Source organism: Microcaecilia unicolor, chromosome 9, assembly GCF_901765095.1.
Source record: "Microcaecilia unicolor chromosome 9, aMicUni1.1, whole genome shotgun sequence".
NCBI classification, from domain to species: domain Eukaryota; kingdom Metazoa; phylum Chordata; class Amphibia; order Gymnophiona; family Siphonopidae; genus Microcaecilia; species Microcaecilia unicolor.
Genome location: NC_044039.1, coordinates 207,385,797 through 207,411,214, shown reverse-complemented (window position 1 = coordinate 207,411,214; position 25,418 = coordinate 207,385,797). Strand labels below are relative to the sequence as shown.

The window sequence follows — 25,418 nt, the reverse complement described above, 5'->3', positions numbered from 1 at the left end:
CACTATCTAGGACAACAATAAAAGCGAGGTGAATAAAATTGTGGGGAAGATAAATTCAAATACGCAAGTTTTGCTGGCCATTCTCAGCAACTGAGGGACCACAATGCCAATCTTAAGGAGACTGATATTTATTTATTTATTTGTAGCATTTATACCCCGCTCTTTCCCGCTCGATAGCAGGTTCAGTGCTGCTTACAATGTATGGTACCAAGTATCACTGAGATAATACAATTGTATAGTCTGACAAGAGGAAGAGATGTGGGGGGAGGGATTAAGGTAAGGGTAGTGTTAGTGGTGTGGATTAGGTTCGTGAAATTAAGTTAGGTCATTTGGATAGGCTTGTTTGAAGAGGTAAGTTTTCAACAGCTTTCGGAAGGGTAGGTGTTCTTTGGTTGTTCGGATGTGTCTTGGTATGGCGTTCCAGAGTTGGCTGCCTATAAAGGAGAAGTTGGATGAATAGTAGGTTTTGTATTTGAGACCTTTGCAATTGGGGAGGTGAAGATTGAGATATGTTCGAGAAGATTTGGACCCGTTCCTGGCTGGGAGATCGATCAGACTTGTCATGTAACTTGGAGCTTCTCCATGGAGGATCTTATGAATTATTGTGTGGACTTTAAAATTATATTAAAGTTAACTCTATTAATAGCTTTTGTTCCAATCTGGCTAAAGATAAGGAGATTTTACATTGAAAACTGGAATATGCAGATAACCAGTTAATGAGAAATAAAAGTGAATATACTTACCTGTAAGTAGGAATTCGCCGAGGACAGCAGGCCTTATATTCTCACAATTGGGTAACACGATCCCACGTTTCCTGGTCCAGAGCTTCTGACAAGCTTTAACAGAGCTTTTGTGGAGTGCGAGCCACGCTCCACCACACATGTGCAAGTGCCTTCCTGCCTGCCGTAAGAGCACAGTTACCGCAGTTAAGTACTACAGCAAGAAAAACAGGAGACAACTCCATGGGGAAGTGGAAGGGTTTGTGAGAATATAAGGCCTGTTGTCCTCGCAGAATACCTGCTACAGGTAAGTATCTTTGCTTTCTCAGAGGGCAAGCAGACCATAATTCTCACAAGTGGGGTATCCTTAGCATCCACTCACCGAAAAGAACAAACCTTTGTCAACTGGGCCTTGCAATTGCAGGACAGAATTCAGATTAACCTGAAACTATATACAAAGTGAGTAATAGTGTAGCCTGGAACAGAATAAAATGGGCCTAGGGGAGTGCAGTTGGATTCTAGACCCCAGATTCTGCAACACTGTCTGCCCAAACCGACTGTCCCATCGAGTATCCTGCTCAAGGCAATAATGAGATGTGAATGTGTGGACTGAAGACCACGACACAGCCTTGCAAATTTCTTCAATGGAGGCTGACTGCAGGTGGGCTACCAACGCAGCTATGGCTCTGTGAGCCTTGACATGACCGTCCAGGTTCAGCTCAACCTGGGCATAAGTGAAAGAAATGTAATCTGCCAGTCAATTAGAGATTGTGCGTTTCCCGATGGTGACCCCCCATCCTGTTGGAATCAAAAGAAACAAAATGTTGGGGGGGGGGGGGACTGTCTGTGGAAGCTAGTCCACTTCATATAATAGGTCCATGCTCGCTTGCAGTCCAAGGTGTACAAGGGGCTCTCGCCAGGATGGGCATGAGATCAGGGAAAAAAATGTTGGCAAGACAATCGACTGGTTCAGGTGGAATTCAGACACCACCTTCAGCAGGAACGTAGGGTGTGTGCGGAGGACTGCTCTGATACTATGAAACTTAGTATAAGGTGCATCCACTACTAGAGCTTAAAGCTCACTGACTCTACGAGCTGAAGTAACAGACACCAAGAAAATGACCTTCCAGTTCAAGTACTTCAGATGGCAGGAATTCAGTGGCTGAAAAGAACGATGTTGAGGTCCCATGACACTGGCGGAGGTTTGACAGGGGGCTTTGATAAAAGCAAACCTCTCTTGAAGAGAACTAGAGGCTGTACAGAGATGGGCTTACCCTCTACATAATAATGATAAGTACTAATTGCGCTGAGGTGAACCCTTATGGAGTTGGTCTAAAGACCACACTTGGGAAGGTGTAGAAGGTATTCAAGCAAGGTCTGTGTAGGGCAAGAAAGAGAATCTAGGGTCCTACTTTCACACCAGATGGAAAACTTCCTCCATTTAAAAGAGTAATAACTCTTAGTTGAATCTTTCCTTGAAGCCAGCAAGACCCGGGAAACACCCTCTAAAAGACCCAAGGAAGCAAATTCTAGGCTCCCAACATCCAGGCTGTGAGGGCCAGGGACTGAAGGTAGGGATGCATTAGAGATCCCTCGTTCTGTGTGATGAGGGTCAGAAACCACTCCAGTCTCCATGGTTCTTCAGAGGATAACTGCAGAAGAGGGAACCAGATCTGTTGAGGCCAGTAAGGCGTGATCAGAATCATGGTCCTGCAGTCTTGCTTGAGTTTCAGCAATGTCTTCCCCATGACAGGAATGGGAGGATATGCATACAGAAGGCCCATCTACCAATGAAGGAGGAAGGCATCTAATGCTAGTCTGTCGTGGGCCTGAAGCCTGGAACAGAATTGAGGGACTTTATGATTTATGTGAGTGGCAAAGAGATCCACAGAGGGGGTGCCCCAAGCTCAGAAGATCTCCCGGGCAATGCCCATATTGAGAGACCACTTGTGCAGTTGCATAACCCTGCTCAGTCTGTTGGACAGACTGTTTTTGACCACCAGATAAGTGGCTCAAAGGAACATGCCATGCCGGCAAGCCTAGCGCCACATCCAGGCAGCCTCCTGAGACAGAGAGCGTGACCCGGCGCCCCCCTGCTTGTTGGTGTAATACATGGCAACCTGATTGTCCATTTGAATGAGCACAATTTGGTGAGACAGCTGATCTCTGAAAGCCTTTAGAGTGTTCCAGATTGCCCAAAGCTCCAGGAGATTGGTCTGGAGATCCTTTTCCTACGCAGACCAAGCTCCTTGAGTGTGAAGCCCATCTACATGAGCTCCCTAACATCCTTTACATCCAGACAGCATAGCCACTCATTTTCCTGAATCATGGGGAGAAGGGTGCCCAAGGAAACCATCCTGAACATTTCTTTCACCAGGAATTTGTTCAGAGCCCTTAGGTCTAGAATGGGACACATCCCTCCTCTTCTTCCACACAAGGAAGTAGAATCCTCACCCTTCTTCCCATGGTGGAATGGGCTTGACTGCATGGGGCTTCAGAAGGGCTGAGAGTTCCTCTGCAAGTACCTGCTCATGTTGAGAGCTGAAGTAATGAGCTCTCAGTGGGCAATTTGGAGGTGTCTGATGCCAATTTAGGGAGTATCCGAGACGGACTATTTGGAGAACCCACAGATTGGAGGTTATAAGAGGCCACCTCTCGTGAAAGAACATCAGCCTCCCCCGACCAAGTCCTCCAGAACAGACATTTTGATAGCAGCTATGCTCTGCTGGAGCCAGTCAAAAACTCATCCCCTGTTTTGACTGGGAAGCAGCAGGGGCCTTGGGCACACACTGTTGACGGGAACAAATGCACTGGTGTTGAGCATGAGCAGGCTGGCAAGAGGTGGTGGCATACCTGTGCCTCTGAGAGTAATAGGCATTTCTAATTGACTTGCCAAAAGACCTCGTAAACGAGGAAACTGATGCAGAAGGCACCCAGCAGAAGAGAGAGAGAAGAGATGGTATCAGTATGCTTCTTGATTTGGTCAGTGACCTCCTCAACCTTCTCTCCAAAAAGATTATCCTCCTGGCACAGGGCATCTGCCAACCTCTGCTGAACTGCCTGTTCCAAGTCAGAAAAACGTAGCCATGAGAGTCTGCGCACTACTATACTTTGAGCAGAGATCCTGGATGCCACATCAAAAGTGTCTTATGTGCCCCTGGCCAAGAACTTACGACATGCCTTCTGATGCTTGACCAACTTATGCAATGACTCAGCCTGCTCTGGTGGGAGTCTGTCAAGTCCAACATCTTGCGTACCGAGACTTGCAAGTAGATGCTCACGAAGAGCTGGAATGACTGAATGCGTGACATAAGCATAGAGGCCTGGAACATCTTCCTCCCAAAAGAGTTCACAGTTCTAGCTTCTCTGCCTGGGGGAGCCGAAGCATAATCACTAGAACTTCTAGCTCTTTTGAGGGCGGATTCTACCATCATGGAATGATGAGGCAACTGGGGCTTATCAAATCCAGGTGTAATGTGGATCTGGTACATAGTGCCGAACTTCTTGGGCAGTTACTGGGACCAACAGAGGGGACTCCCAATTCCGAATGAGAAATTCACTGAGTACCTTGTGGGAAAGACCAGTAACAGCCTCCCTAGGAAGAGACTCATAGTCCAGGACCTTAAGCATCTTGGCCCTGGGCTCGTCTTCCACCTGTAAAGGGAACGGAATGACATCAGTCATTTCCTGCACATGAGAGGGAAAAGAAAGGCTCTCAGGAGGGATTTTCTCCTTTCAAGTGGAGGGGAGGGTTTAGTGAGGATGCCATAGGACTCATCCTCCAAAAAGTACCTGAGATCTTCCTCCAACTCCCATGAGCACTCCTCATCGGTTAGTGAAAACCTCCTCATAGGAGGGCTGAGACTGAGCCTGCCTTGAGTTAGAGAAACATATCCTCAAGAAGGGCATTGAGGAGTTGGCTCCCACCTCAACTCCGGCAAAGCTTCCTCCATCGACACTGGGGCAGCACGCAACACCGGAGTCGGAGGCTGCACTGCAGGCTGAGGGCCAAGCGGGGCTGCAACAGGAGGCAGGGTAGGCGTAAGCCCCCCCAATGCCGATGCACACTGTTGTAAGAGGCCATCCAGTAGCTTGGGGAGCAAGGCCTGGATGCGCTCATCGAGAGCCAACACAGGAAAAAGAAGGGATACCGGCTTGGAGACAGGCTGCAGAACTGGTGGGGCCAAGTCGGAAGCTGGGTCCTGACTGCTGGGAGACTGACACATCAGCACCGCCTGAATGGAGGGAGAGTGATCCTCCCAGCACCGACGCTTCTTGGGTGCCGAATCCCTCAACATCCCGGAGCTCCCAACACCGTCTGTCGAGGACAATTGATGCCGATGCTTCTTGGCCTTTGCTCGAAGCTAGGCATCGACAAGGACGACGTAGAATCCTCACGTCGCCTGAGGGTCTGGTCCAACACTGGACAGTCCCGGGTGCCCTGCACAGCAGTTGGCTTCGAGACAAGTGGAGACCTACTCAATACTTCACTGATCCGAATATCAACAGGTCTAGCATCAGCCATACGTACAGACGCTCCCGATGCAGTACTCGATGTCGATGCTGACGCCACTGATGCAGATGAGTCAGACCAGGCTCCAAACATTCTCTCGCACTGAGCCTCTCTGGCAACCTGTGTCCGCTTCTTCATCCGAAGACAGAGGACACAGCAGGGTTGCACCGGGTACAGCGTTTGTGGGCATGGATGGAAAAACTTCCGCAACCAAATCAAATGAAGCAATGGTGCCAGAAAAAGGGGCAATACAAAAAGTAGTCAATCCCAAAAAGAATGAGAGTATATTAGATGCCTAAAGAAAAAATTCACTATAAAACCTCCTCATTAAAAGGGCACAAAAGAGAATTCAGTATAAACTGTACCTACAGCTGAGCATAAATTTCAGTGAGTCAAACCGCAAAAGCGGCTCACTTGAAAGCTCTATACATCATGAGATACTCTCTGTATGTGAAACCCTTAATATTTACCAAGTGCAATATAACTTAAATTTTCAGTGTCTAATACTGTAATCAAACCAGTTTAGTGAAGAGAATATATTTTTCAATAAGTAACCATATACAACCCAGACCCTCTAGTTTCCATAGGGAGAAAATTACTCCCAATAATCTAGATACCAACAGTCATCAAACTCCTTGCAAAATGGCAAACAATATAAAGAGCACTGGAAAATAAGAAGCAAACAGGAGAAGACATCTCAAATTCCAATTTCGTCGCTCTTTCACTGTACGTTCCAAATGTTTGGAGAAATCTTATATCAGGGATATAATATCCTGGACAAATCATCTCAGTAGCTGAATAACAGCGGTATGGTCTACTGGGTTATTTTGGACAGAAGCATGCTCAGGCAAAAGGAAAGGCGTTGTCTTAACTGAACTTGATGCCTGTGAATGCTTAGCCAGGGTATTTTCCCCCCTTGGTGTCTGCAGAGTGCTTTAGACACTTTTTTGTCTCTTTGGTTTGTGGAGATTGAACGATGGTTTCCATTTGGAAACCTGTTGCATACCTTATTGGGTCCCTGACAATCTGCCTGTGACAACAGCAGCTTTGACAGACGATCATTTCAATTTTTCCTTATTCTTCAGAAAATGGAAGAAGAATCTGACTGAAAGTAATAGTAAACAGAATATGAAATGGCAAGTTAAATGCAAAGTGCTGATAAGCAGTGGTGTACCAAGGGGGGGTGGGGGCGGTCCGCCCCGGGTGCACGCCGCTGGGGGGGTGCCGCAGCACGCACCTGTCTGCTCCCAGTTCGTTACGCTCGCTAAATTCTCTCGTTCGCTGCAGCTCCCTCCCTCTGCCCCGGAACAGGAAGTAACCTGTTCCAGGGCAGAAGGAGGGAGCTGCAGCGAACGAGAGAATTTAGTGAGCGTAGCGAACTGGGAGCAGACAGGCGCGCGCTGCGGCACCCCCCCCCCCCAGCGGCGTGCACCCGGGTGGGGCGCATCGGTGTTCCGCCCCAGGTGCCGTCGAGGCTAGGAACGCCACTGCTGATAAGGAAGGCAAAGGGAGAAAAGATGACTGCATTGGAGGCTAACACACTGAATAACAACTTTTAAAGGTATATTAGAAGCAAGAAGCTGGCAAAAGAATCAGTTGGTCTGCTGGACGACCGAGGGATAAAAAGGGCAATAAGGGAAGACAAGGCCATGGTGGAGAGATTAAATGAATTCTTTGCTTCGGTCTTCACTGAGGAAAATGTGGGAGAGATTAAGTTGCCAGAAATGGTATTCAATACTGACAAGTCATAGAAACCAAAACAAATCTCTGTAAACATAAAAGATGTAATGGAGCAATTTGACAAAATGAAGATTAGCAAATCACTTGGACCAGATGGTATACATCCCAGAGTACTGATAGAATTGTTAGTAATAAGTAATATATCTTTAAAATCAAGCGTGGTACCAGAAGATTGGACGGTGGCCAATGTAATGCCGAATTTTAAAAAGGGTTCCAGAGGTGATCTGGGAAATTAGACTACTGAGACTGACGTCGGTGCCAGGCAAAATGGTAGAGACTATTATAAAGAACAAAATTACTTTGGTGTGACCCTGGGGGAGTCTGAGTGGGAGAGAATAGAGCGTGTGGTGGTGGGTGTGTCTACTCATGTCCCATTTAAGGAGAACGCAGTGAAGGTGCTGTTTAGATGGTATCTTACTCCAGACCGTCTTCAGCGAATATATCCAGCATCCACAGGTTTATGCTGGAGAGGGTGTGGTCAAAAAGGGACTATGGGGCATGTGTGGTGGAGTTCTATAAAGGTTAGAGCATTTTGGAAATCAGTACACAGCAGAGATGGGTGGGGTGGGCTCCTGAAGTCTTCCTTTTTTCTGTAAAGGCAACAGGCTTAACGCCCTGTCAGCAGGCACTGGTGAGGCATGCAGTGGGTGTAGCAAGGGTGGTTATTGCCTTGCATTGGAAACAGGTGGGGGTCCCTCCAATTGCAAAATGGCACAAGTTGAGGTATGTGTGCGAGATGGAGAGGTTGTTAACAGAGAGAAAACAACTGAAGAGTAAATGGCACTCAATATGGAAAAACTTTTCATACACAGCATATAGTGTATAGCGTGAGTAATGAGAGTGTGGCCGGATGGTAGTCTCAAGCGGTGCTTGGTGGGTAGGAAGGTTGAGAAGGTTGGGGGGGGGGGGGGAATTGGAGGGGGATAAATTGTCATTTAAAATCTTAAACATTTTTGAAGTTTACTGTGGTTAATATATGGATGTTAAAACTGTGAAAAGGGGGTGCATAGAGTGTCTTTTGTTTGATTGTATAAATTATGAAACCATGCAAACTTATCTTGTGAAAGGAGCTTTTTGTTCTGTTTTAATGGTTAAAAAAGACTTCATGCAAATTTAAAAAAAAAAAAAAAAAAAAGAACAAAATTACAGAGCAATATAAGCATGGACTAATGAGACAAAGCCAACATGGATTTAATCAAGGGAAATCTTGCCTCACCAATCTACATTTCTTTGAAGGGGTGAATAAGCATGTGGATAAAGGTGAGCCGGTTGATATTGCGTATCTGGATTTTCAAAAGGCATCTGACAAAATACCTCATGAAAGAAGACTCCTGAGGAAATTAGAAAGTCATGGGATAGGAGGCAATGTTCTATTGTGGATTAAAAACTGGTTAAAATATAGAAAATAGAGTAAGGTTAAATGGTCAGTATTCTCAATGGAGAAGGGCAGATAGTGGGGTTCCCTCAGCAGTCTGTGCTGGGACCGCTGTTTTTAACATATTAATAAATGATCTAGAGATGGAAATAACTAGTGAGGTAATTGCATTTGCTTGACACAAAGCTATTCAAAGTTGTTAAATCGCAAGAGGATTGTGAAAAATTGCAAGAGGACCTTACGAGACTGGGCATACAATAGCAGATGACTTTTAATGTGAGCAAGTGCAAAATGATGCATGTGGGAAAGAGGAACCAAACCATAGTTATGTGATGTAAGGTTCCACATTAGGAGTCAATGCCCAGGAAAAGGATCTAGGTGTCAACGTTGCTTTCTCATCCGCTGTGCACACTGAGCAGAGGGCTTCAATGTATCATCTATGTTGAAACCCTCTGCTCAATGTGCAGCGGCGGATAAGAAAGCAAATAGGAATTATTAGGAAAGGAATGGAAAACAAAACTGAGAATATTATAATGCCTTTGTATCACTCCATGGTGTGAAACCACAAACCTCGAATATTTTGTGCAGTTCTAGTCATTGCATTTGAAAAAATAAAAGGTACAGATAAGGGCGATGAAAATGATAAAGGGGATGGAACGACTTCCCTATGAGTAAAGCTAAAGTGGCTAGGGCTCTTCAGCTTGGAGAAGACACAGCTGAGGAGAGATATGATAGAGGTTTATAAAATACCGAGTGGAGTGGAACAAGAGATGTGAATCACTTGTTTACTCTTTCCAAAAATACTAGGACTAGAGGGCATGCAAAGAAGCTAATAAGTAGTAAATTTAAAACAAATCGGAGAAAATATTTCTTCATTCAACATGTAATTAAACTCTGGAATGCGGTGCCAGAGAATGTGGCAAAAACAGTTAGCTTAGCAGGGTTTAAAAAAAAATGGATAACTTCCTAAAAGAAAAGTCCATAAGCCATTATTAGGATGAACTTGGGTAAATCCACTACATATTCTAGGATAAGCAGCATAAAATCTGTTTTGCTGTTGTAGGATCTTGCCAGGTACTTGTGACCTGGATTGGCCACTGTTGGAAACAGGATACTGGGCTTGATGGACCTTTGGTCTGTCCTAGAATGGCAATGCTTATGTTCTGTTTATTGAAGCTCAGATAGGTTTAGTAAGCTTGTTTGTCAGTGGGCAAGGAATATCACTACTACTGAAGGAGTGAGGATTAAGCAGCGGTCCCAGTACTAAGGACCATGTGCTCTGAAAAACTGTCATTAAGAAGGGGAAACTGCTCTGATTTTGCAGCTGTAGCCACTGTCACTGCGGGTTCTTCCATTAGAGCTTGAGTCAGGCCCAGTGGAGAACTAGTGAATGAAAGAAGGCACTGAAGCCATAAGTGTGACAGGCAAAATGAATCACTGAAAAACTGTTTTACTACTATTGTTTACCACAAAGTTGTAGATCTGTGATCACCAGCACACAATTTCTTTCTCTCTCACAGTTGTGTCTTCTTTTCATGACAGGGATGGAAGAGGGCTGTGACTGTTTGAATCCAAGGATTAAATACTACTAAACACTAACAGGCTGACAAGAGAAATGAGGGAATCCCACAGCCTCAGAAGCCACCTGAAAGGTTTATACACTGTAAGAAGGTTCCAGGCATGCTGGCTCCATCAGGTAACATTACCAGCAAGTGTGCCTGTATTTCCCTGATCGCCTACGTAGAGTTATATAGAAGGGGATAAATCCCAACTCTTTATGAGAAATAACTGTAAAATAATTGCAATCATTTAAGAGTCTAGAAGACAGCATATAGATGAACGGAATTGTGCCAAAATTCAGCATGGACTGTCTGCAATCCAGACATTTACAACCTGTCTCTAATAATCTGTTAACCATTTATGGTAATTCGAAAAGTGCATCTGGCTGCCCCTATGTTTTTTTTCTGCCAATATCACTTCTACTGCCAAGTCCATAGAGGAATCCTTCAAGAGATTTGGCCAAGGCGGCTGTGTCTGGGAATGCATTTGGACTGTTTTCAATAAGACGTATGTTTTCTTGTGTAAATAATGTCCTGGAAAATTGAGTGCCTTGAATAAAACAATGAGCAGCCCGATCAGCCTGCACTACGAAGGACAAGGAACTTCATATCCTGCTTCCTTTAAATAAACTTTACTTCCAAACTGATATGCTTACAAAATGAGGTCAGGTTTGAACCAATTAAAACCCCACCTTCAGGTTTACTCAGCCTTTAACTAATGCCTCCTTTTTAGAACAATGTTTCTGCCTTCTATCATTTAAGGAGCGCTGTAAATTTTACATCATGTGAAAGCTGTGCCCACAATAGTAACAACCCTTTCTCTTCATCCTACCTGCATCAAAACCTTAACTACACTGTAATAGATTGGTCCACACTTGTGGCTTCTGCCTTCAGGCTGTTTATAATGCTAGAAAATGTGGATGAAAGGAGAAGAAACCAATCATAAAAAAAAGGATGGGTGAAACACCTGGAAAAACTGGGCCTGGACAGCTGTCTGATTTAAGCTTTTACATCCTTCTGCCTCTTTCCACTTCAAAAAAAAAAAAAGTAAATACTAGGGCACTGATGCATACTGCTCCAAACTGGGGGTATAAAGGAAAAGATGTTTTTCCTATTCAAAGGCAAAAGTTTAATATACCTCTCTTTGTCCATCTCCCCTTTGACTGGACCACTGGCTCCAGCATCCTGCTCTGCACCAACAAATTGGAGTAGTTGACCTTGTGGCATTATGGAATGATTTTTTATGTTGGTTCCTAGACTACTAATGCCATCTTGCCTGCCCACGCTGGGACTAGGGAAAGGGAATGGGAATGGGACTTCATATACCACCTGTGGTTTTCGCAACTACATTCAAAGTGGCTTACACAGTATATACAGGTACTTATTTGTTCCTGGGGCTGTGGAGGGTTAAGTGATTTGCCTGGAGTTTCAAGGAGCTGCAGTGGTAACTGAACCCAGTTTCCCAGGATCAAATTCCACTGCACTAGCCACTAGGCTACTCCTCCACTCCATGGGCCCTGGTGGCTCACCTCACATGCAATGAGGTCTTTCCTGGCATCCCTCCTCCTCCGGGCATCTCGTCCTCAAACCCCCCTGCCACCACCACCCACAAGCAGTTTTTTTATACTTACCTTTGCAGCCAGCAGCATTATATATACACCGTTTACAGCCCAGCCAGGGCATTCCCTCTGACAACACGCTGCCCCAGTATGCTCCGCACACATTGTTGATGTCATTAAACACATGCGAATTGGAATTTTTACCCGACTAGAATTGCCCTCACAGCATTTTCTTTGTTAAGCCGTAGAGTACTAGAGAACAAAATGACATGCACAGCAGAGCAACATGCATTTCTAGTGAAAGTTTTTACCAGATTGGTAGTGTCAGTAAAGTGCAATGCAAGAACTGAACACAGGCATATGTATCAACAGAATGCGCGGTATAATTAACGCACACTTTCAACAGTCTTTCATGACAATTCACTGAATGCTGATCGTTATATGAAAGTCCTTCAAGACTAATTTATTCTTCAACGCACAAATTTATTTTGAGGAAACATTTTTCCAGCAAGATGATCACAACTGCCTACGGCCAATAGATTTCTAGATTTTCTCACTGTATATCTTTATCTTGGAATCTTCTGAAATCAATGTCTCAGCTGCTTTGGATCTAGGTGAACACCTACTCTGAACTGATGCGACTGACGAGGGATCACATATTGAAAATGTTTACACGTATTAAATATGCTGTGTGACACCATCAACAGTGCTGTAATACGACAATCAACAAAAACAAAGCTAAAACATCTTTTCATATACTATCTCCATATCCTGAAAACTTAATTGAAAGGGAAGAGGATATTATGCACATATTTGGAAATCATTGCTGTATTAAACTTAGCCTTCTATTTCTTATGCAACCCTGTTTCAGATAACCTAAACATCCTATATAATAAAAAGCACCTCCAACATTCTGAAGCTGACTCCATGGCACTGTGGCAGTGTAGGGTTCATAAGTCTGTAGTTCAGCATTTCATTGGCTCTCACTGTCAATGAAGAACCAATCAGACAGAACGGAACTTGGAGGAGGGAAGTGGAGTGGATTGAATCTCTAACAAACAATCATATACAGGGAGGTACAAACATCAGTGGAGGCAAGTGCACAGAACGGAAGGGAAGACAAACATTTAATCACTTTGTCATTCACACACATCACACATACACACAGACATCACACACACACACTCAATCAATCACTCTGTGTATCTCTCTCTTACACCATCTGTAAAACACACTGTCACTCTCAGTCTCTCACATGGGCAACTGTATGTTGCATTCTCAGGAGTAAGGAGCTCTTCTGATGTGATTGTTAAACTGATTGAAGGGCCTGAACAAGGAAACCTTTTACCACATTGTAACACAGTTTACACAAAAAATATTGTATATAAAGAAATCTTACACATGTAAACAACAATTATATTCAGAATACAACCGTGGAAACATTAATGGCAGGAACTCATTACATTGCTAGTGCCCGTTTCATTGCGTTAAGAAACGGGCCTTTTTTTACTAGTGTTAAATATGACATACTTTTACATCCATTGCAATATAACAACCCAAATAATTAATTTAGTAATTTAACTAAATGTTATACCTCATCTCTTGAGCTACTAGTTCGTTAAGAAACTCGAACCCCCGTTTTAAACATTTTTAAGTGTGGAATTATTAATCTTTGTACAAATATTTTCCTAGATTCCTTTATTATCTGGCTGAGTTACTGGTGAGAATAAAGTCTGGTATTACAGCATTAATAAACCTACACAGCATTTAATCTCAATTAAAGCCATGCACATGACAGGCAGTGCAAGCAAAATGATTTAATGTTAGTGAGATGGGTACAAACAGCAGCCTTACCCAAGGACCTTGGAGATGTGGGTGGGATTTTAGGGAAAGAAATGAGAGTTTGTGGAAGGATGTGCTAGGGAAACAAAACCAGAAGACAGATGGATCTTGGGCAGCCCAGAAAGTCACACAGCATCTTGAAAGGATAACAAACAAGTTGCTATGGACTATTCTTAAAATTCAAGGTAGAAAGCAATCTAATCTCTAATTACAGCTTGAAATAACTGAATACTATACAGAAAAAACATCTGAGCATGAGGCTGCTGAGCTCAGAAGCTAGCAATATCTTGAGCTTCCAGCCTATTCAGAACCTGTTCCAATCCTTTCACAGCCACTAATAACAGAGAGGTATGAGGCTGAGATGCCATGGACCTTTACTTGAGTCATTATTCCAAACATTAATCTCTCTCTTCCCAGCTAGCTCAGCCATTGCAACAGCCATCTGGCTGAAAAGCATGGACCACTGATCCTCCTGGAATCAAGCACAAATGTCTTTAAGCCAATCTGTCTCCCACATACACACACCTCCCTGAGGCTGTGACTGCTGCCCAGAAGTGGGTTATAATACATTAAAGCTAAGTTACTTTACCTGTAGCAGGTGTTCTCCAAGGACAGAAATCATATATTCTCACATATGGGTGATGTCATCCACAGAGCCCGGAGAAGACATTGCTAAGTGCACTGTCACTTTAAATCTTTGATACACTGCCCCCACTGCACATGCACGGGGTGCATTCCTGTCTGATGTGTGAGTGCGGGACCAGCAGTACTGTATTACAGAACATAAGAGTAGCAATCTAGTTCAGTATCCTGTTTTCCAAACAGTGGCCAAGCCAGGTCACAAGTACCAGGCAGAAACCCTAGCAGGGGAGGTAAGGGCCGAGTGTCTGGAGGGAGAATGATGGCGATGTTTCCTAGGCTTCTTGCGCTGCAGGTCCCTCGATGTATGCAACACCGATGACAAGGACGTAGAGTCCTGACATGTTTGCAGCACCGAGTCCAATGTAGCACCCTCTCAATGTTGTTTGGGCATACCCGATGTGGATGCCAATGCAGGTGCTGCATCGAGTACCAAGTCCCCGGCGATGCTCGATGTGGATGCCAATGTCAATGCAGAACCAAAACATTTTTCACATTGGACTCTGCAGGCTTTAAAGGTCCTCGCTTGCATGCCCTGGTAGAGTTACAGTGAATGTCCCTGTGCTCTGGACCTAGACACTGAACATACCAGTTACGGGGGTCCGTGCCTGAAATAGTCCTATTGCCTCAAGTACACTTCTTAAAGCCACTTGGCACCCTTGATGAAATCAGCTGATGCTAAATCAAAAAGCTCTATAGCCCGGGGAAGGTCAAGTAATCATATACCCCAAAAAAGGCTGATGCTTCCCCTCAGGCCGAAAATTGAAAAAAAATAGAAAATAAATATAGAAAAATTGGGTAAACGATACAAATTATTATTGAAAAAAGTAAAAGAAGAAGTATCCCGAGAAAGGGAAGACACCAAAAAGACAAAAGGTTTTTGTGCCAAGATTAAAAATACAACCTCTCTGCTCTGTGGCAACGGAGTCTGCTGGTCCCGCACCTGCGCAGTCGGAGCACTGCCTCAAAGGTTTAAAGTGACAGTGCAAGTGGCAGTATCTGCACTGGGTTCCATGGATGATGTCACACATATGTGAGAATATTATGCCTGCTTGTCCATGGAGAAAATCACAATTACAATCATATTTCAATCACATAACGTACTATCAACCAAGACCCAGTACTTTACACTTAGATCATATACTAAACTCAATTTGTTCTTTACAATCAAAACATGGAAAAGGAAAAACTGGCAAATTCAACAAGATTGAAAACTTTCTGAAACCATGCACATAAGAAAAATGATGCAAGGATGGCAACATTCAAAAACTCAGTCTATGATATTATTTCACCTTCCTCTCCTCTGCTCTCCCTCCCACCATCCTTCAGATAGCAAACTGCATATCTAAGTCAGTCTCACTCATACTCCCCCATCACTTGTGTTAACTAGCAAACCTTATTCCCAACTGCTGGCAACTCAGGAGTTCATGGCAGAGTCACTATCACTGGGGATATCTAATCAGTGTGTCATAATGGACCTTTCTGTCTCTTCTCTCTCTTTATGGGCTTTCATGTACCCTACTAACACTGAGACTGTCTCCATCATTTTTGCACTAGTCAGTATCTCTGAACAAAAGGGCTCTAGCAAAGCCTTCAAGAGAACCCAAGCTGAAACTGTAGCTAAGAGCAGACCCTGGAGCATACTATCACAAGCTCCTCTTTCCAAGGCTGACATTGTATGTGACCTGAAGAGCTCCGAAGCTTATACTGTACAAAAGCATGGGGACCACCCCCCATGACATTCTTTCAAAATTCAAACATTAACAGAATCAAATAAGCTCCCTTTATTGTTTCTTACTAATTGCAGCATGGCCATATGTTTTCCGGTCCCACAATACAAATCTAGAAGAGATTTGGCTGGAGAAGAAAAAAAAAATATATATAAACCAGTCCAACTATAAGATAAAAGACCTACATTACAATTGTAAATGTTGCAGTCAGAAAGCTGGAAGTAATGGATACAACAAACTCCACTCTCTGCACTTTGGGCAACACTTAATTTGTTCACGGTGGTTAACATCTGCACAGAACGCAGAACATTATTATAAAGAAAGGATCAACAAATCCTAGGCACCATGGCATCTAGAAACTGCCACCGGCACCTGGAATTTCTTCTCCCTCCATTCTCCCCCAATGTTTTTTGTTGTTCCTGTTATGCTGCTGCAGGATTATGCTCTTTCCACATCCATGGTTTGTATGCTGCTGCAGGAAACACATTTCATACATCCCCCTGCAATTCAGCTCACTGAAAGCTTGAAATCACAAGACCAACCTCAACTTCCTGCATCGCATGGCTCAGGCTAAAACAGCCCCAAATGGCAGCTAGCAAGGGAAGGGGAATAGGTGGGGAAAGCTGCAAGAGAGTGAGACTGGCTGAAGGATGTGGAGGGGCATATCAGAGAGCAGGGCCGCAGAAAGGGGGGGCAGGGGGGACAAAATTCCCTGGGACCGGGCCCCCCTGCATTGAAATCACAGCGCCTCTCACCTCCATGTGAAAGCGCTACAGGCAGGAGCAGATCGCCTCCCTTCGTGCCTCCTTCCCGCCCTCGTCTGGCGTAACTTCTGCGAGGGCAGGACACAGGAAGGGAAGGAGGCCCAAAGGGACGCGATCTGCTGCTGCCTGTGGGGTCCTGTGAAATGTTTTGGCATAGCTTGCAGCTGGATATATTGCAAGGATGTGTGCCCTCCAAGAGGATGAATTACTGAAAGAGATATTCCCAGCCCCACCAATGCTGGCCTTCCAACAGCCACCCAACTTGAAACGCAAGCTAATCTACTACTACTGCTACTACTTAACATTTCTAAAGCGCTACTAGGGTTATGTAGCGCTGTACAGTTTAACAAAGCAGGACAGTCCCTGCTCAAAGGAGCTTACAATCTAATGGACAAAATGTGCAGTCAATCAAATTGGGGCAGTAAACACAGACTGAAAAAGAAGAGAAGGGCACACATCCTTGCAATATATCCAGCTGCAAGCTATGACAAAACATTTCACAGGACCCCACAGTCATTCACAAAGGAAAAATATTCAACATAAAGGAATATTTCATATGCTCATCTTCCAATGTGGTATATATCATTGTGTAAAAAATGTAACGAAGGGTGCTATATTGGAGAAACAGGCCAGATGCTAAAGACAAGGTTTAATTTACATAGACATCACATGAACAGTACTGGTGCCAGCCGGGTTCCCTTCCCACCCCTGTGGGCCAGCACTTTACAAAACCAGATCACTGTACCAGTAAGAATCCTAGTAAGAATCCTGAAAGGTAACTTTAAAACAATACAGGAACGTAAGACCTTCGAAGTCAGAATGACTGAATATTTTGACACCCAACAGACAGGACTTAACAAAGATCTGGGTTTTCTAGTCCATTATAAACCATAACGTTGTATTGCTATGTTTATCACCCTCCTCTCACCTATCCACCCCCATCCTGTTAGACTATCTCTGAAATGCTTTGATGTTCCCATGCATACCTCCTACCCATCCCCACCCTGTTAGACTGTCAATGAAATGCTTGGAAGTTTTTCTTATATATATTGTCATCTACCACATTTGCTTATTTCCGATCTGACGAAGAAGGGCAACCTTCGAAAGCTAATCAAGAAATGTATTAAGTTTTGTCCAATAAAAAAGGTATCATCTTATTTTCTTTTCCATGTTTTATTTTGTTTGATTTCTATTGATTACCTTTAAAAGTGGACTAACACAGCTACCACTCCACTGTGTTCAGTGGTGAAACTGGGCACAGTTCAGGCACAAGATAAATTGTGTTATTTCAAATTGCCTAGAAAGATTTTATTTATTGCATTTGTATCCCACATTATCCCAACTTTTTTGCGGGCTCAATGTGGCTTACAATTCATCGTGGATATGGGAATTGGAGGGGATCATACATTTATTGTAAACAGAGTTTTGGGTTAAATGATAGTATTAAAGCAAAAGATAGTAAGAAACATTTCTGGAAGGTCCAAGATTATACAGTTACATGTGTTGATCTTTGTTGTATATCTTGTCGAAGAGATAGGTTTTCAATAGTTTACGGAAATTTGTCAGTTCGTAGACAGTTCTCAGGTTGCGTGGCAACACGTTCCAGAGCTGCGTGCTCGTATAGAAGGTAGATGCGTGCATTGATTTGTATTTCAGGCTGGGGCGTCACCATGGATGATTTTATGGACTAAAGTACAGAGTTTAAACGTGATGCGTTCTTTGAGTGGGAGCCAGTGTAGTTTTTCTCGTAGGGGTTTTGCACTTTCATATTTTGGTTTGCCGAATATTAGTCTGGCTGCCGTGTTTTGAGCTGTCTGGAGTTTTTTTTTTTTAGTATTTGCTCTTTACAACCAGCGTAGAGTGAGTTACAGTAGTCCAAGTGGCTGAGTACCAATGATTGTACCAGGTTGCAGAATATATTCCTTGGAAAATATGGTCTAACTCTTTTTAGTTTCCACATTGAATGGAACATCTTTTTAGTTATGTTTTTCACATGATTCTCAAGCGTTAGGTGTCGGTCAATGGTAACACCAAGAATTTTTAGGGTATCGGAAACTGGTAGACTTAGTTTGGGTGTGTTGATGTTGGTAAATTTATTCTTATTGTATTGCGAGGTGAGTGCCAATATGTATATTGTGACATAAAAAGTTAGAAGCACTTTAGCTGGAACACAAGTACACTATTTGGGAAGAAAGGGATTATTTTTATTTTTACTAATATTATTGGAATATATTATTTTGTATACTACTACTCAATCACAAAAAAACAAGGAAGATCCCATGATTGACAAAGGAGTGGAAATCTGTAGAGTTGTGTCTACATTCTTTTCTCCATGTCTGTCGATCCCTTTTCTCATATATATTATATATGTTTTGCAATAGGAAGCTATGATTTTTTTAAAACATGACCAGCAAGACAGCAGCTTCTTATTCACCCGATATCAGAAGAGGATAGCTTTGGCTCCAGAATTAAAAATTGTATATTACATGGTCCAGGCCACATTTCTAAAGAATTATATTCAATCACAAACCTTATCACTTTCAACATTATCAGCCATTTTTACCTTCTTTTTTCAGTTCTTCGATTTGCTCCTCTTTGATATCCAACTGTTCAGTCAGTCTGGAAGCAGAATCTAGAGCCGCATTAGCTTCTTCTAAGCTTTCCTATAAGGGCAGAGAAGTGCATTTATCGTACTGAAAGGCCACACACACGCTATCAGAGCGCTTAAGATATCACATTATCTGTTAGTTTTACTTCCAAAAGAGAAAAAGTAACACCGTGCAGTAACTGGTGTCCGAAAGTCACTTTACAAATCCAAGTGCAGGTAGTTAGATGAACTTTTAACTACCTGCACTTGGATTTATAAAGTTAAAAGTTCATCTCTCACGTATTAACTAGTTCAAGTTAGATGAACATGAAAACAAGGTGTGACCTTAAGCAAGATTTTATCCTGGATTTCAAGTTACAAATAATTACTGTAAAACTTTTCATGAAAAAAATAAATGGAAGCTAAGTAAACTAGCACATTTGTAGTCACTATGGAGAATGAAGGGTCTACTTCTGACTGGTTGAAAAGCTTAAAAAATGTAACCAAATTACACTAATATAAACTGGCAAGCAGGTTTAATCTATTTTCCATAATGTCTTTCAAACAGCAAAGCAGTTTATGATGCTTTGATTAATGCATTCCATTATGTAAACAAGAGATGAAACACATACACTTAACACTAAAATAAGAACAAACTACAAGTTACCATTTTGAGAGAGAGTGGATTATATAATATAGTTGCTAGACTGACAAGTACTTTTTTCATTGTGATCATTTTGAAAATGGTAAAATTAGGACTTACCTGCTAATTTTCATCCCTTTAGTCCCAACAGCTCAGTCTAGAACTTGTGGGTTTGGCCTATTTTTTAGTGCCAGTTGAGCACTCTTTGTTCCCTTTTGCCTGCTGATGTATGGCTCCTTCCTCATATTGTCTGACAGAATTCTCACTGGCCTTCCTTGATCCAGGTTGTCGAAAGCCATGGGCACCATGTGGACTGTTCTCAATTCCAGGCAGTTGATTGACCATACCACCTCCACCATGGTCCAATGGACCCTGGGGCGCGAGATACAATGAGCTCCCCATCCTGTGAGACTTGCATACGTTGTCACAGATGGGTGTATCCCTTGCATTTCTAAAGAGGGAAACAACCACCATCTGAGGATGAATTTTGCCTGAATCATCTGAGGAAGGCAAACTATTCCTGGGAAATGGAAGTTGGTCTCATGTGCACCCTCGCTCATGGGAGCACATTTAATGTGGCTGCCATGGTACCTAGGAGTCACATACAGTACCACGTCCTTGAACTATTAAGTTGTAATAAATATCAGACCTGGGACTGAATTTTCAGTTTCCTTTCTGGGGTTAAGAAAGCCCAACCAAGAGGACCCCCAAGTATTGGAGAGTCTGAGAAACCAGATTGCTCTTTTCCAGATTAATTATCTAACCCAAGGACTGAAGAAACTGTACCACTTTGGAGATGACTCAAACGCTCTCTTGGAGAGAAGAGGCTCTTATCGACCAATTGTTCAGGTATGGAAGAACCCTGATTCCATCTTTCAGCAGAAAAGCTGCCATTACCACCATGACCTTTGAGAAAGTCCTAGGTGCTGGGGAACGGCTGAAGGGCATCACTCAAAACTGAAACCGATTACCTAGAATTGTGAAACAAAGGCAATGCTGAGGAAGAGGCCAAATGGGAATGTGAAAATACACCTCCTTGAGGTCCAGAGCTGTTAAAAAGTCTCCTGGCTATACTGAAACAATCACTAACTTCAGGGTTTCATTCTTAATTGCTAAGCCTTGAGTATGTGATTGACATGTTTGAGATTCAGAATAGACCCAAAGAATCTTCCTTCTTTGGCACCACAGAATAGATGGAACACCTTCCCCAAAAAGCACTTGTTCTCCTGAACTACTACTATTAATCATTTCTAGAGCACTATGCAGCGCTGCACACATTATATGCAGGTATTTTCTCTGTCTCTAGTGGGCTCACAATCTAAGTTTTTGTACCTGGAGTAATGAAAGGTTAAGTGACTTGCCCATGGTCACAAGAAGCTGCATCTAACTTGTGCAGCAACTAACTGCATGAGACCCTGTAGGATGGCTAGAACCACCTGCTTTGTGGCAGGAGCCTTATATAAGGACTATAAGTAGAAATCTGACAGAACAGAAGAATTCACATTTTTAACCTTCTCTAAGACCCACTGGTCTGAAGTGATTTTTGCCCACTCCTCTAGAAAGCTGGAAAGCCGATCTCCAATGACAATGGTTGAGCAGTGAACCTGCAGCTCATCAATGTGAAAAATGGGAAGCGTTGGTGCAGTGGGAATTTTGATCAGATCCCCTCTTATCCACATGAAAGGACGACTGCTTCCGAGAAAAACTATGCTGTTGATAAGCATTCAACCTTCCTGGTCTACAGTGTTTAGCATCCCTGAACCTTGAAAGGGACTGGACTGAATGAAAAGATGATTTAGGCTTATCCTCTGGCAAACATTGGTTCTTAGAGTCTCCTAAATCCTTCACTAGCTTCTCCAAGTCCTCACCAAAGAGAAGCTTGCCACAAAAGGGAAGTTTTGCCATCTTGACTTGGAAGCTGCATCAGTCGCCCAATGCCTGAGCCGGAGTAAATGCCTAGCTGAAACTGCTTAGGCCATCTCCTTAGCTAATGCTCTTAGAATATCTTACATCAAGTCTGCCAATAAGCAAAATCTGCTTCTAAGGAATGAAAGAAGGTCTGGAAAAGACTGCTGCATCCATTCTCTACACAGCTCGGTCCAGTGGAAACATGCTCAGGCAGCATAAGATCCACAAATTATAGCCAAATAACAGTTTCAGAGTAGCACCTAGTCTGCAACTTGGTCATCCCTGAGGGCCATGCCCCCTTTGACGCAGAACAGTATCCTTCTTGGTGACTGCTGCAATCAATTCGTCAACCCTTGGAAGCTTCAAATGCTCCAATTCATCATAGAGCAGGGGACACAGATGAAAGTAGTTTGAGCTACCTTAAGCTCTGCGTCAGGTGTTCCAATGAGCTGAAATTAGCTCCTGCATAGCTGCATGAATATGGAAAATCACCTCTGCTCTTTCAGAACACAGCACCAGCTGTTTAGCTGTGCTGGAACATAACTCTCCTTAAAGTATCAGCCACCTTTTTGTTTTTCTTAAATAAGGAGGCAGGAGAATTTTAGAAGCAAAAGTGGGTAGGCGGGGGTGAGAAGGGATCTGGTACCACCAGGTATGTCCCAAGAGGCTAGAGCTCCAAACCTTTAACTCCAAATTCTACTGTGAGGAAATAAATAGGCCAGGAGCAAACATCTTAAAAAAGTCCAGGAGCTGTACAAGTTAGCTGCTACCAACTGCTGGAGACAGAGAAATACTGGACTGGAGCAGCTGCACACTATCATTTATTTCAGAGCTCAATTCATACACTATCTCCACCTGCTGGTAGATGGGCATATCCTTCAAGTTCTGGACTGATCTGCTGGTGATGCTAAGGGAAAAGGTAATAAATAGAAATAGAATAAAAGAGATACCTTTTTATTAGATTAATAATACATTTTTGAATAGCTTTCAAAGTCCAAAAACGTCTTCCTCAGGACAATAAAATATGAGAAAAAGATGACACTATCCAAACATATCCAATATCCAAGTAAAACATAAAAACATTCTAATGACTGCCTCAAAAGGAAAGGTGGTGGGAGAGGTGAAAAACAGGGAGAAATGGATAGGTGATAATCATTTTGAAAATACCAACAGTTAAAGTTTTGGTGTACAATAATAACTGCTTTGTATACTGTAAAGTACCCTGTGACAGTTACTTTTCCTCCCCCTCTTCTCTCCCTTCAGCCCCTTGTGTGACTGCTTTGCTTATGTGATCACTTTGCTTTCCCATTCTAAATGGAGTTCTTTTTTTAATTAGATTGTACACCACTCTGCTTGGTCAGAGTGATCTAGCAAATGTGAATAAACTATAATGACAATAAAACACAACAATGATTGCAAACTATTACCATAATCTTGGCTGGCTAGCACCGTATCCTCTTAAACGAAAGAGGGTTTATTTCTCAATGAACTTCTATAAGTGCTTTGGAAAATTTCTCTTTCCAGTGGGGTAAACGTATGTGCACATTTCATAGAATGCATACTTTCAGCTAAGGAAAAAAGGTGGTGAAGTGATTTTGTATGAAATCAAAATGTACTTTTGGGTGTACTCTGTATCTGTTGCAATATAGATTTAAAGTCCTCAGGTATTTTTATACCTGCAGTGCTTACACTGGTGCATTTAAAAAGAAAACATTCAAATATAACTGTCATACCGAGCCATACCAAAGGCCTAGCAAGTTCAACATCTTGTCTATGATAGTGACCAAACCAGATCACAGGTACCTTGCAGGATCTCAGCAGCAGCGGCTTTTTTATTGACTTTTCCTCCAGGAGCTTGTCCAAACCTCTAGCAATTAATTCCAGAACTTAAATATGTGTTTAGAGAAAAAAAATATTTTCTCTGACTTGTTTTAAATGTACTGCATAATTGCATGGTGTGTCCCCCTAGTCTTTGTACTTTTTGAACAAACAAACTGATTCGCATTTACTTGTTCCACTCCCATCAGGATTATATAGGCCTCTTTCCCAGTCTTTCCTTAGCTGTTTCTTTTCGATGCTGAAAAGCACTAACCTCTTTAACCTTTCCTCACAGAAGTCATTTCATCCCCTTTCTTATTTTGCTCACCTTTTTCTGTACCTTTTCTATTTATGCTATATCTTTTTAGAGATGTGGTGACCAGAATTGCACACAATACTCAAGATGTGGCCATACCACGGTGTGCTACAGAAGCATTATGACCTTCCCTATTTTATTCTCCATTCCTTTCCTAATTTGTAACATTCTGTTTACCTTTTTTTTTTTTTGGTCGCCACTACTGCACATTAAGCAGAGGATTTCAGTGTATTGCCCATGAAGGAAACACTAAATAAATCATACAATATACTATATAAACTAAAAGACACTTTTATATTAGGCTAATATCCTTAATACTGTAGCAAGTTTTAAATTATTGAAAAACTCAAAAACACTAAGATGGAGTCAGCAGTCCAGCAGCGAGAGGGGTGCTATCCAGTCTTTTGCACAGAGTGTCACATGTATGATTATCTCCCAGTTAGTGAGATGTCATATGTGTGTGTCCGATTCAAAGAGCTTCTAGCTCTCAGAGAATGTGTCCACTCTCTTGAGGCTAGAGTAGCAGACTTGATGGAGCTGAGGGAGACAGAGAAGTACATAGAGGAGACCTACAGGGATGTTGTAGAGAAGTCCCACCTCCAGTCTGGTAGCCCCTGTGCTACCTTGGAGGAGGGAGGTTTCCTAGAAGGACAGCATCACCCTGGTGAAGTAGGAAGTACTCCTGTAGCCAGGACCTGCCCACCAGGTGATGTACTATCCTCTCGCACTGAGGATATGTCTCCAAGTGCTGCCCGGGAGGGAAAGGTTAGGACAGCTGTTGTAGTTGGTGATTCGATCATTAGGCATATAGATAGCTGGGTGGCTGGTGGACATGAGGATCACCTGGTGAATTGCCTGCCTGGTGCGAAGGTGGTGGACCTCACGCGTCACCTAGATAGGATTTTAGATAGTGCTGGGGAGGAGCTGGCTGTCTTGGTACATGTGGGTACCAATGACATAGGAAAATGTGGGAGAGAGGTTCTGGAAGCCAAATTTAGGCTCTTAGGTAGAAAGCTCAAATCCAGATCCTCTAGGGTAGCATTTCTGAAATGCTACCCGTTCCACGTTTAGGGCCCAAGAGACAGGCAGAACCAGAGTCTCAATGCGTGGATGAGACGATGGTGTAGGGAGGAGGGTTTTAGATTTGTTAGGAACTGGGCAACATTCTGGGGAAGGGGGAGCCTATTCCAAAAGGATGGGCTCCACTGTAACCAGGGTGGGACCAGGCTGCTGGCGTCAGCAATTAAAAAGGAGACAGAGCAGCTTTTAAACTAGAAACGTAGGGAAGGTCAACAATCGCTCAAAAGCGCATGGTTCAGGATAAGGTATCTTCCAAAGATATCACTAAAACAGGGAAGATAGGGTATCCTGATAGTGAGGTTGCAAAAGAGAACATAGTAGATCAGGTGTCCTTAAATAAAAATAAAATTCAGACAAAAGATTGCAATTTAATACTGTCAAGTACTAAGCATGATGTAAATAGGAACAACAAACATAGTTTGAAATGTCTATATGCGAATGCCAGGAGCCTAAGAAATAAGATGGGAGATTTAGAATATATTGCAGTAAATGAAAAATTAGATATAATAGGCATCTCTGAGACCTGGTGGAAGGAGGATAACCAGTGGGACACTGTCATACCGGGGTACAAATTATATTGTAGTGATAGGGTGGATCGAATTGGTGGAGGGGTAGCACTGTATATT

General features: G+C 43.0%; 1 protein-coding gene across 1 annotated transcript in view; it reads right to left on the bottom strand.

Annotated features, from left to right (window-relative positions):
• Positions 1–25,418, bottom strand: part of TRIP11 (thyroid hormone receptor interactor 11) — a 154,676-nt gene that overhangs the window by 26,680 nt on the left and 102,578 nt on the right. Inside the window, exon 15 of the mRNA XM_030213827.1 lies at positions 19,004–19,103. Coding sequence (XP_030069687.1) covers positions 19,004–19,103 — 100 coding nt within the window. The remainder of the gene's footprint in view (positions 1–19,003; positions 19,104–25,418) is intronic.